The sequence below is a fragment of the Poecile atricapillus genome, chromosome 1 (genome assembly GCF_030490865.1).
Source record: "Poecile atricapillus isolate bPoeAtr1 chromosome 1, bPoeAtr1.hap1, whole genome shotgun sequence".
Classification (NCBI taxonomy): Eukaryota; Metazoa; Chordata; class Aves; order Passeriformes; family Paridae; genus Poecile; species Poecile atricapillus.
Genome location: NC_081249.1, coordinates 6,187,077 through 6,200,333, shown reverse-complemented (window position 1 = coordinate 6,200,333; position 13,257 = coordinate 6,187,077). Strand labels below are relative to the sequence as shown.

Sequence of the window (13,257 nt, the reverse complement as noted above, 5' to 3'; positions counted from 1 at the left end):
CTTCCTAATTTGTTATGACTCTAAAAGAACAATAACCTAGGATGAAAGAATTAGAGTAAGTCCTTCCACTTAGTTAATTTCCATGATCTAATATTTTCCTCATGTTCCAACATAACACTGTGCTCTGCTGACGACATCAGGGCTGAGGAAGTCTCTTAGAAGTCAGATTCAATTCAAGGGCAAGGCAGACCAGAGACCACTTACTTCCCCAGACAAAGTATTCTTGGTTTAGTGTGCTTGTAGGTGAGCCAGAAGCTGTAATGAAAATACTTAGGAAACCAAGTCCCCTTGGATATAGAAGATCAATAATACTCTCAACAAAGTTGAAAACAATTCAGAACACGGTATCTCACCAACTTGTACTGTAATGTTTTACTGTAGTTTCTGTGGATCTCATTTTTTGGCAATATCTTGGAACAGCAATCAATACTTGCCCAGGGTATGCCTCCCCTCCCATTTATTCTGTTTTCCAGCCAGCGGCAACAACAATTTTTTAAGGACAACTAAGCATTGATGTGTGCTAATGCTGAGTATTTACCGTATGTGTAACAGGGATCAAGACTCTTCCATGCTGGGTACTACAGAAGAAAAGATCCCCAGATACCCACGCTGGAGCATCTGAGGAAATTCTGCATAAAATAAACAGCAAAGGAAAATCACCAGTGGGTTTCCTACCCTTTCATCCAGCAAATAAAAATGTTACCACAAAGAGAGTAGACACTAAAAAGGAATGGACTATCTATCGAGGGAGCTGAACTTATATGTAGGGGGGAAGAGAAGGAATTATTTTAACAATATGGGGATAAGGGTTTTGTGGCAGCAAAGTAAAACAAAGTTGTGTTTGTGGGACTGATTCCTGGTATGTTTTGTTTTTCTATTGGTCTATATTTTATGTTTGCCAGAAATGTCAAAGCGTGAGATGGAAGATTTTGGTTTATGTCCATATATTATGAAGGAAGTAAAGCAAAGGGATCCATCAATCCAGTAGCTGGTGTTTAATCTCCTTTCTTCCTTGGACCTGCTTCTCCTGCTCTTCCAAGAGGGTGGGAACTGTCTCATTCCCAGGAAGTTTAACAAATCCTTGACTTCAGAAACAAAAAGTCTTATTGAGCCTTTGGGAAATGCTCTGAACAACGCTGTCCATCTTGTCCTGTGGCAAAACTTTGCAGCAGAGACAGTGCTGATGGAAATGAGTGGCAGAGGAATATTGCAAAACACGTGTGACTGTATGACTGTCTGAGGGAGCTGAACACAGCAACACACTGGGGAAAGCACTACAAACTGCTGGATGTGATGGCATTTCTGAATGCTGAGCAGCAGCAAGAACAAGGCTTGCACAGCACGAGGAAAACAAATGTATCACCTGAAATAATTAAGCCAAGTTATATATTCAGTCTTTTAGGTAACTGCTAGACATCAGTAAGGAGCAATGTTATGCTTGTGGCCCGAACCAGCTCAAGTTTTTGATTTCCAGATCCTTCTTCACAGAGGTGTCAAAAGAACTTCCTTGTAAGCAAACTCTGGATCTTGCCTACGCTTGATTTCTTGGCTCCTGGTTTCCCATCTCAGTTCAGCTGCATCAGCAGGAGCAGCTCTGGCAGAGTGAGAATGGAAAACAACCCTGGGATAGTGACACCCTCACCAAACCACCTCTTCCATTTGCTGGGAGCAGGACAAGGCACCTTCATTGCTGCATCCACACCGACAACCCTCAGCAGTCACAGCCTGTGGGATTTCCTCTGGTTTGTCATCTGATCTCCAGCCCATCAGGCCTACAGGTGAGGGAAGGCAAAGTGCTCTTTTTCTCCCTTTGCATCCCTCCTTCTTCCCCCTTCTCCCCCGCCTCCTCCCTCACCTGAATCTATCCAAACTCTACAGGAGAAGATTCACAAGTTAAAGAGCAAAAAATAGGGAATATGGAAAAAATTTGTCATAAAAAGAGGTTACTCATACCATCATGAAGAAGCAGGGTGATTATACACACTTTACACAGAGTGATAGAAACAATAGAATTACTCACACAATTTCAAACCCTAATGAAGTGCATCAGTTACACTCCCACAGCAACCTGGAGAAGGAAGAAGAGTAAAATCTGCTGGTGTAGCCTAAAAAGGACTTTGTGAGAGAATTACAGTTAACAGGTTCTGCTTATGGTGTGTCACAGACCTGCTGGGGACTGCAGTCTGGGGTTTCTATGTGTGCTCAGAAACCCAGTGGGGAGAGAGAGAGAGAGAGAGAGAGAGAGAGCACAGATGTGTGTGCTTCTTGTATCTTTCCAGCCATCTCATCTTCCAAAGTCATCCTTAACATAATCTGTTTGGGAGGGAACGAGTAGGTAGAGGGAAGGTAGGTACAAAATCAGAGGAGGAAGTTCACCAACAGCTATTTTGAAATTTTGAAGAATACGCTTTGTATTTAATTTTAAATCACTGGTGGCACACCAAAAAGACAGAGGAACAGGAGAGAGCTTCTTGAGTGCAGTTCTACAACCAGACCTCCTGGAAAGAGCAAGTGCTGGCTCAGCTTTGTGCCTGTTACTGTGAAGGCAGTACCTGTAAATGGAATCAATGAAAGGACACACCCTCTACAGTTTGATGATTTCCCACCTGAGACCACTTCATGGGAAAGTCCAAGGCTTCAGAATCTGTAATCCTTGAATTTGTGTGAGATTGAAATAATTCAAAATTAATTACTCACTTCATAGTTATAAAAATGCTTCACTGCTGCTTCATATAATTTTGACCTCTTATAATGTTACAAAGAAAAAGATAAATCTAAATGTAAGCATAAAAATAAAACTTAAAGTGAACATCATGCATTGTAAATGTATTGAAATAAAGCAAAATTTTTTTTAAAAGATGTTGGTGAAATCATTGTGTTCTGTGTTGAATCAACACTTTCTAAGCCTCTATCCAGCTCAAGAATTTGTATGCTTTGTATATCTATTCCTTTTCAGCAGAAAAGCTTTCCCAATGTTTTTGATGGCACCATGATAACTTCTTCAGCATTTGTGCTTAAAATTCCCTTTGCTCACATTGAAAAAATAATCACGTAGCTTAGTTGTTTTTTTTTTTCACTTCTTGCCACTAGAGCACCATCAGCCTTGTAAGAAGCTTGGAGCGATTCAGTTTGAATAATCTCAAGCAAAACTCTGCAGAAGACTCCTCAGTTTGCATTACCCCTTCCCAGAGTGTCTGAGCTTTCCAAAGGCATAACTGGAACCCTGACATCAACCCAAACTTTTTGCAGCAACCCGTTGGTGTTTCTGTTTATTATCATGCCTGATGTTACAATACACCCTCCTTTAAGAAAGGCAGTGTTTAATTGACCAAACAAGAAAAACAAATGCTTCCCCAAGGCACAAATTCCATGAACTGTTTGGATGTTTTCTATGAAGCTAACAAACGCTTCTGTCAGTATTTGGAAGACTTATACACTGGTTTTTGAATGGACTGAAGCAAAGAAGAGACAGCATTAATTGGATTTTACAGTTTCAACAAGTTTAAAGACATTCCAGGGTAAATACAACTTGTTTTATAACATTGCTCATAAATAAATGAAGATTTTAGGATAGACTTTATACTCTGATTAAAATTATTTTTTTAGTTATATTAATACAGCTAGAATAACATAAAAAAACTGTGGTTATATTCCAGACTTACAGGGAAGAGTATCAGGCCTGCTCTTGAATCCTTCTTTTTAATATATTTGTATTTAATGTGTCCCTGCAATCAGACTACATGTGGAAACACTAAGTGCAGCTTTATGGACTTTTGGGGGCTCAGTGCAGCTGCAGGGTTATAATCCACAGATGATCCAAACACAGGAAAAGAAATGGATTCAGTTTTTAATACCATCATCATTTACTGACTTCATGCTGGTGTAGTGTAGGTGAGCACATGACTACAGAGAAGAGGACTAATTCTTGTTCTTTCCAAACAAATGAAAAACACTAAACCTGCATTTTCACTGCCAGGAAAAAAACTCCAAAAAACAAAAACCAAACCAATAACAACAACAAAAACCCCAAAAATCCCACAAAAAACAAAACAAAACAAAAAAATCCCCACAAAAAAAACCCAAAAACAACAAACTCAAAAAAAACTTTCCATGGTTTCAGCACTGAAAGAATTCCAGCACTGGCAAGCTGGAATTCAGGCTCCAAAGCCATTAAATTCTTGAGGATGTCTCAGCACTGTCCTTAGGATCAATGAATCAAAGGCATACCACTGTCTCAAAGGTAAGTTCCCTGGTTTTTCCCCTTTGCTCTTCCCCCTAAGGGAGAGCATTCCAGGAAGGATGTTGACTTTTGCATAGAAACATGATACAGTGAGCCTGGAAGGAAGAGATACCTGAGTGGGACAGGTTTGGGTTACCCAAGAGCTGATGTTTTTCTCGTCATATCTGAAATGATCTGTGAGTGCTCTGATGTGCATGACTGCCTGAAAAGTGAATGCCTAATGCACACAATCAAAATGTGAAGTATATACATGCAATTTCAGCTTGATCAAACTCAGGGAACAAAATTTCTAATGCAGGAATTAATTCAGATACTATTCAGACAATAAATATGGAATAGTTGTTACCCAGTCTGCACAGTGCCAGACAGTGTTAATCCTGATGAATGGAGTTATTTTGAATCCTGATTTCCCTAGCATGATTTAATTATTTCAGTTTATCAATAGCTTTTAAGCTTCAACCTAAATTCTACCAAGGTGTACTTGTGGCATGAGGTTTAGTGGCATAAACTCTTGGATACTTCAGACATCTGCAGCCAGCTGTGATAATAGTTTTTAACAACTTAGGACTGCTGCAATCCAGGTCTGTTGTGAACAGGTAAACAGCTCCAGTTCAACCAAAGCACAAGATTTGGACCCTTCCCTACTGCAAATACGTCCTATTTGCCTGAATTTTTGGTTGAGAGAAGAACTTTACTTGGTCTGTAGATGGGTACCTACTAGAAAATCTGATAAGCCAGCTACTCTTCATTTTGAAGAGGCTACTGAGCATATTTCCATAGAAGATGACCAGTTTAAGCAACATTCATTTAAATTGCCTGGGTTTAAACCCACAGACCTGAAAACTTCATTATCCTTCTTGACTGCACTGTGAACTTCTCAGCTGTGCCTGAGTAACTTAGATTTCTCAATACTGCTCATTTTTGACTGAGTGCTAGAAAATACAGTCTTCTCACCTGGGTTTTGGTTTTGAACAAAATCAAAATTTGAGGTCAGGTTTTGCCCTCAACCTTTTTCATATGCAGTTGAGTTCCTGCTTCTGCATAGATTCACCCTGGAGAAGAAAATGGCCTTGAGAATTCTGAACAGAATTTGAGGGGCAAAAAACTACTGATATTAAAGGCAAGAAAACACTTTTACACAAAATTTTACTAAGGAGAAAACTCATAATAAACATCCAGAATTTAGAAAGTGTAGAAAAAAGCAACCTTGAATAATTAGGGTTTCTAGTTATTGGTTACTAACAAGAAATTAGCAATGCTATTAAAATACCACTTGGTTTTCCATGGAAGATTGGCACATTAAAAAAAAAAAAAAATCCTTTTATTTTGTATTAAGGATTATGAGAGAATTGCATTATTTACTACCCAAACTATTCAGAAGTACAAATTAGTTTTTATGTCTTAACAGGACCCCCAGAGTATTACAAATTTTAGTTCAAAGAACTGTGTATCATAAAATTCAAAGCCCAAATTGCTTTGCTTATAATTTTCCTGTTTTAAAAGTATCAAGCAATCCAAATGAAGAAACCCAATCCTATGCAATCTGTATGACCAGCTGGCACAGGTATGCAAACAAATGAGGAACAGAAAGCAAAAGCAAATAATTTGAACCAAATGTAATTAATTAGTGAATAATTAATCCTGATACTAAATAGTATCAATACCAAGAGACTCTTCTGCTCTCTTTGTAACAGATTGTAAATTCTAGGGTTTTATAGGAGATTAATTTGGGCTGTATAATGTTCTCAAGGTCAGTATGTTTGACTTCAAAGTTTTGTGATATGAAAAAAAAAAAAATATGCAAAATTTACAATCTAATTCAATTTCAAGCTCAGATCACATCTTCCAGAGGCTCTATGTGTTCAGATCTACCAAGTTTTTGGCTGCAAGCTATATGCAATTAGAAAACAAGCAAGTGAAAAGACGCTTGTAACCTAGCTGCATGATGTTTCCTGAAAGCGTTTCCAGGGTTTTAAGGGAAAATCCACTTCATCATTCAATATAGCAAATACTTCAAAATTTTTTTAATCAAAGAATGAGAAAAAAAAGAGTGTTGCTGTGCCACAGACAGGATGTTGAACAAAGATGTTTTAGTGGTAATAGTGGTGTGTATCTCCCACAGTATCTATTTAGTAGTTATGCTTAGGTAGCAATAAAAATGAGGGATGGATCATTATTGATTATGAAATGAAAGCCAGACTGGTGTCTGAGCAGTTGGAGTAATCTGAACTCTCCAGACTGCTGGATGCTCCTCTGTGGCACAGAGTCCAAGCTTCAAGTTTAATGGAAGGAGTTACTATAAATAACATCTCTTGTACTTCATCTCGGGCTGAATAAGCGCAGCCACTACAGCAAACCAGTACTACATCCACCTGAAAATGCTGGCTGTGACAAGATAAATACTGCAAGTTACTTGAGGCATCTTTTAAGAATTTGTAGTTTCAGCTTATTTGGCATTGACAAAATTTGACACAGGCACACAAAAATGCTATAGTCACTTTCATATCTGATTTTGATAGAAAATAAGAGTTATTGAATCTGCATTACATTCTTTCCCAAATGCTCTCTCTATCTCTTTCGCTTGCATCAGGAAGATTTTATTTCTGTTGTTATCAGACTCAAAGGTATTGTGGATTTAACAAGAACCTGGCTTAGTTTTGCTGTATGATCTACCACACAAATCAGTTTGAAGTCATGTCTTCTTTACTTAATTAAAATGTGTATGTGTCATTATCAAAAGGCTTTTTAGGTCTATGAGCAAATTCTTACGGGGGCATCTGTGTGCTTCTGCTGTTCCACTAACACCAGGAGAGATACATGTAGGAAAAATTGGTATTTCTCCAGAGAAATCTGTGTCTCTTAAATAATGTCAATTTGTTTTTACACAATTTAAGCCGCATATTAGTCAGAGTGAAGACTGCAGAAAAGTATTATGAAATTAAGAAAGAAGCTTGTGATATAATTTCTACACCCTGAAGTGTCTGAAAATGTCTCTTCATCTCTCCCCTTTTCACCTGAGCATTGAGAATATAGAGGAGTTTTTTTAAGTCTCAGCAAATGAGCCGTTTATTAATAATACAGACTTATTTGGCTTATGGAGAAAGTTACAGGCATTTAGTTAACTACAGCATTATGATTAAGCATCCGGAATATGAAAGCTGAAGTGCAGCGTTCATATAACGGTAGTACTGTCTTTAGACTTGATATTAATCCAAGGTGTTTCACATGCCAAGGGCCAAAAGCATATCTAAAGACAATTTTCAATCTCATCTCACAGCAGAACACAAATAAATAATGTGTCTCATAAAGTCATATAAAGTAAAGCTGAATACAATAACTGCCTGTATGTTCCTTCCTTCACTCACATTTTAATTATGTAATCAATAATAAAATGTTTAAATCAGTAATTTTGAAACTGTGTGCTCAAGGCCAACACCAGAGACAGAGGTTCTGCAGGCTGTGCAGTGCCAGATATGCATTTTCATAATATTTGTGTCCTGCATTTAGTGCATGAATTAATAGATCAGCACATTTTGAGAGAAAATCCACAGAATTTTCCCATGCACCAATATCCCTTTTCTACTCCTTTGGATTCAATTGCTTTTCTGTCTGACTTGAATCCTTTTACAGGGCATGAACCTGCTCAAGGGGAAAAAAACTTCAAACTTCACAAAGATACTTCAATCTAGAAATAATTCAGAGAGAGAGGGGCTCTCAAAGCTCTCCCAGCTCAGTGCTCTTCCCTATCCTAAAATGATTTCCACACATGCAGCATTGAAATGAATTGCAAATGAAAGCAGTTGTAGAGGAGAGGGGCAGAGTCTGGACAAACTGAGCAGGGGGAGGACAGCTTGAAGCAAAGGGCTGAGAGGTCAGTCCTTGTCCCAGCAGCATCCCTGGGCTGGCTGCAGCCCCCGTGGTCCAGGTGAGGGGAGAGGCTGCAGCCCCCACAACTTTTCACCAGCCCTGATCCGAGGGAGCAGCTCCTTTGTCAAGCACGACATGAGTCAGACTGCTGCTGAAGGAAATCATTTTGTTTACAGCAACGGGAAGGGAATTGCTAGGGCAATTAAAATAATTTCTTGTTTCATAATACAAGCCATACCAAGAATGCCTGTTAGCTTCATTTCAATGTCAGGTACTTAAAAAACAAACAAACAATCAATCAGGAGAAGTAGGTGTTAATTTCACAGAGGATTGCTAGTAAAAAGCCATCTTTATTTTAGTGCCCTCAAATCTGCCATGCTGCTGTACCCAGTCCACATTCCATGTCCCTGGAGGCAGTGGGTGGACCAGGATACCTCCAGGGGTTGCTGTCCTTTGCTGCCCACCTGAGGCTTTACCTGTTGCTGAAGGTTGTGCATCAGGAGGTGTGCAGATAGCTGTGAGGGAAAAGAATGAAACTTGAAGTTGTCATCCACTTCTTAGCAAGGCTGTTGTTGGCAGGGAACTCTCAAACCTCTCGTTGCCATGATGCTGCAGGTGCCCAAGGCCAGCCTGGCTCCAGTAAACTGCATCCATTTCAAGATTTGTCCACGGATTTCACCACCAAACACAAGATTTGCAATAATGGTGTCTCGTGTAAGCCCTGACTGGCTCAAGAAGGGGACATTTGTTTTGCTTTGTTTCAATTTTTTTTTAATTTCCCAACTGTGTGTCTGCATGGCAGAGCTGAAGCCCAAATGCATTACACCTGCTGATAGCACCTGCCAAGTCCAGAAAAAATAGCAAAATACTGATATGATCCATCACAGATAATATTTCTCAAGACTCAAATATTTACAGGGCATTTTCCAAGCAATTGGTTGGGAAGGAATAATAGCCCTCCTTTCTCATGTGCACAAACCAATGTACAGCTCTGTGTAGCAATTCTGAAGAGCCACATTAAATAATGTATATGCTGCTCATGGACATTTTGCAGCAGGGAGAAGTGAAATCCACAGCGTTATATATTTCATTATTTGTTCAGCCCTATTTCTTGTTAACTCTTTAGAGAAGTAAAGCAATCTCCCCAAAACTCTTTGGTGTGTCCTGGGCTGAATTTCTGGAGAAATACAGTATCCTTTGGGATGGAGTGCCATAGCAGGAGGATACCCTTCATCCTGGCAGATTCCTAAACTGAACAGATCTGAATCATCTGCAATTCTGAGTAAACAGACAGGTAGGTTTTGTTCTGTTGTTTTAAGAAAATTAAATTAACATTTATCATTTGCAGAGGATTGTGATGGATTCTCTACCACTGGAAAATACCTAAATCACAAAGAAAATTTTTTTTCACCTGAAGAATCATTGTCATTCAAACAAGATCTATTCAAAGTCTTCAGACATTTGTTACTACAGGAATCCTAAACAAATTGCAGCAATGGCTTTTTGATATAATTGTTTGCATCACCAAGACTTCACAGGGAAAGACAACCCTGCCATGGGCACAATGTCAGGAGCAAAGGTTGGTCTGTGTCTGAAGGGGTTTGCAGTGTAAGACTGAGATAAGAAACAACAGAAGGATACAGGAAAACAAGACAAACTGACCTACACAACAAAACAGGACAAAATTCTGGATCTGTAGACATTTTTAAGACACTGACAAGCCTCTGCAGGCTTGGGGAGTTTCAAATACTTTGTGAACAAAGTATATCAATATTAATTTCCCAATGTTTTCTTTCTGGGGGGAAAAAAAGTTACTGTTATATAGTAACTTTCCAGTTCAGTTCAGACTGGCTACACCAACCAAACATTTCAGGCAGCAGCAGCTGCAGAACTTTTGTTTTCTTTTGAACCAATACAGACTGTGACCAGAATTGCATTAGATCTCACAGTCTAGGTAGGGCCAGGTCTGGAATAAATATGTATGATTTATTTGGTTTTCTTAAGGAATCCACACCCTTCCTGATTTCTTTACAAGAAGACTGTAGCCGTGGTGGAAGACTGCTAACAACTATCCATACATGCATTTCTTGTGTCCTCTCACATTAATCATAAAAAAGTCCCACAATGTCCCTATGAATCTGCAAAATAATTTTTATATCTCTTCTAAAGAAGATGAAATTAAATTAGATGTTAGCTTATGTTCTCAGATGTAAATTATGTAGCAGGATTTAAATTTAACTACCAAAATATTAGCTATAACTGAATCTAAAGAAAATAAAATAGTTTAAATGAAACATATCCCCCAGTATTATTTTTTATTTATAAATCCTTATGCAACTATGAATCCCTGAAACTAGTTTTAATTGATAAATATTGCATAAGATCTGTCTTAAATCTGTTTTTTAGAGATGATTTGCATTTTAAAATGGACTCTAACTCTATAGTGTGGGCTTATTTATAATAAATATTTAAGCAGACATATATCTTCAAGAATTAAGTATCATTAATGGTAATTAAAAAGACACAGCTTGTGAAATGTATTTGGAAATGTTTTCCATATGGTAAAAACATCAGGCAGAGGAAAGAAAGTGATGATACCCAGCCCAGAACACTGCAGCCTGAATTCCCAGTATTTTATCAAGCAGGTTGGTCACACTATGGTCTGTAGTGAGGGTTTTTGGAGACCAGTATTCCACCTGTTACCCTGCAACTGGGGCAAATCCAAAGAGTTTCCCCAGGCCTCACATCCAGCTCCCCGCCTGTAAAAAAACAGCTGCAGTGTTTGTTCCTGCACCTCTGGGTCTTGCAGGTACAGCTCTGACCCAGGAGAGCCTGGATTTGCCTATTTGACAATGTGGATGTGTTTAGGGAGAAGTTAACATGTTAAAAGACAGCCTTAGCTCTTGTTCCAGGCTTGGAAAGCATTTGGGGATCATTTAATTCATCCCTTTATTTCCCATTGCAGATCTGACTGTTTCTAAGTGCTGTTGGAGCCCTATGGCCTTTTGTAGCTCTCTGAGTACAAATTCTCTTCGTAATAAAAGAGGCAATTAACAAATTGCAAAGGAAATATTCCATCATGGGAAATATAATTCTACATGTATATTATAGAAAAAAAAAGGAACAGAAATCTGATCTTGACTGTGGTCACCTAAGTTAATATTACTATTTCCATACATAGTACTAATTACTTGCTTCATATAATTGTTGGATTGATGCCTACAAGCAAAGGAAAGATTTAAATTGGAAGGAGTGGTGGGAAGAAAAATTAGTAGAGAGAAAAAAGAAACACTGTGTACTCTTTTCTCAAATATTCATTGCTTTCCTTCATTTCTTCTTCCCTTTTTCTTTAACTTAATCTGTATTTAAGTTTTCCTCCTTACAGTCACCAATATAATCCACTAGTTTTGTAATTCTTATCTTTAAAGTATGGAATTTTCTTTCTTTTTACACCTACCAACTGGAACAAGAGGGAGTAAAAAAAAAGGGTTTCTTTGCCTCCAAGCACAGCATTGCTGTGAGGAAAGGACTGTAACAGTGAAATCCTCTCACAGAACAAAATTGATGCTTTTTACACTAGGGGACATTCAAGTTATTTTTTTAGAGAGCACCATACAGCTTCTCTGGGTGTTTGCAGAAGAGAGCTGGTGTGGCTGAAGGAGCAGGAGCAGACCTCAGCTTCACCTTGTGGCTCATTAACAGGGCCACTTGTCCTCACAGAGTGACACTGGCTGCTGACTCAGTGACAGGCACTGACAGTGCCACCTCCACACGGGGAAGAGGAAGGTGTAGCAGGACCAGAGAAGATTACAAAATCACAGAATCACAGAATCTGCTGAGTCAGAAGGGACCCACAAGGATCAGTCCAACTCCTGGCCCAGCACCATCCCCAAGGATCACACCATGCACCTGAGAGCTTTGTTCAAACCCTTCTTGAGCTCTGCCAGGCTGGTGCTGTGACCACAGCCCTGGGGAGCCTGTTCAGTGCCCAGCCACCCTCTGGGGGAAGAACCTTTCTCTAATACTCAACCCAAACCTCCCCTGACACAACTTCAGGCCGTTCCCTCAGGTCCTGTCACTGTCACCACAGAGCAGAGGTCAGTGCCTGCCCCTCTTTTCCCCACACAATGAAGTTGTACCTGCAGTGAGGTCTCACCTCAGCCTCCTCCAGGCTGAGCAGACCAAGTGCCCTCAGCTTCACACAGCTTCTCCTCAAGTCCTTCAGCATCTTCACTGCCTTGGGCCACTCTCCAAAGGCTTCACGTCTTTTTTCCATTGTGGTGCCCAAAGCTGTCCCCAGCACTCGAGGTGAGGCTGCCCCAGCCCAGAGCAGAGCAGGACAATCCTCTCCCTTTCCTGGCTGGCAATGCTGAGCCTCATGTCCCTCAGGACAGGGATGTCCCTCCTGGCTGCAGGGCACTGCTGGCTCATGTTCAGCTCTCCATGGACCAGGACCCCTTTCTGTGGCACTGCCCTGCAGCCTCTCATTTCCCACTTGTGCAATGCTGGACTGGGCATTGCTCCTGGTGAGGGGTACAGGAAGGGAAGCCAGGGATGGGGGCACTGAGCAACTTCCAAGTCACATCACATGGCAAAAGATGGCTTGATGTCACCAGAGATGTGATCCCTTTTCTCCAAGGGGAGAGGGATGCAGACAATGGACCTCGATAGAAATCTTCAATACTTAGTCTGATTTAATCTGTGTTTACTGCCTGTGATGATAGACAGGATGAAAATCTCAACTTCCCTCAGAGACAATGATAAAACTGAAAGGTCTGGCAGGCAGTCACACTGCATTTTAACTGTTAAACCAAAACTCTTTATATAGAAACCCTTAAAACCATAAACATGAAACTCCACAGCACTGTTTTTACAGTCACCTTTCAGCAGGAGCAACAATCTAAAGTTAAACCTTTTTGTAAGGAGGAATTTTATGACTTCTGGACTTCAGACTGTTTAGTTTATTCCCAGAAAGGTAAAAAAGGATCTGAACATGGTCTGTAAGGACCTCTGATAGCAAAGGGCTTCTAAAACTAATGGATTAGGGTAGAGCAAGATCCAACATCTGGCAACTATGCTAACTGCATTCAGGAGCAAAGGCGAGCATTCCTAACAGCCAAGATCTCCAGCCAAATCACTTGCTCAAGGGT

General features: G+C 39.8%; 1 protein-coding gene across 1 annotated transcript in view; it reads right to left on the bottom strand.

Annotated features, from left to right (window-relative positions):
* LOC131573316 (alanine and glycine-rich protein-like) overlaps positions 1 to 12,383 on the bottom strand; it is a 52,552-nt gene extending 40,169 nt beyond the window's left edge. Inside the window, exon 1 of the mRNA XM_058827163.1 lies at positions 12,264 to 12,383. Within this exon, the coding sequence (XP_058683146.1) occupies positions 12,264 to 12,383 (120 nt within the window). The remainder of the gene's footprint in view (positions 1 to 12,263) is intronic.
* Between the last annotated feature and the right edge of the window lie 874 nt (positions 12,384 to 13,257).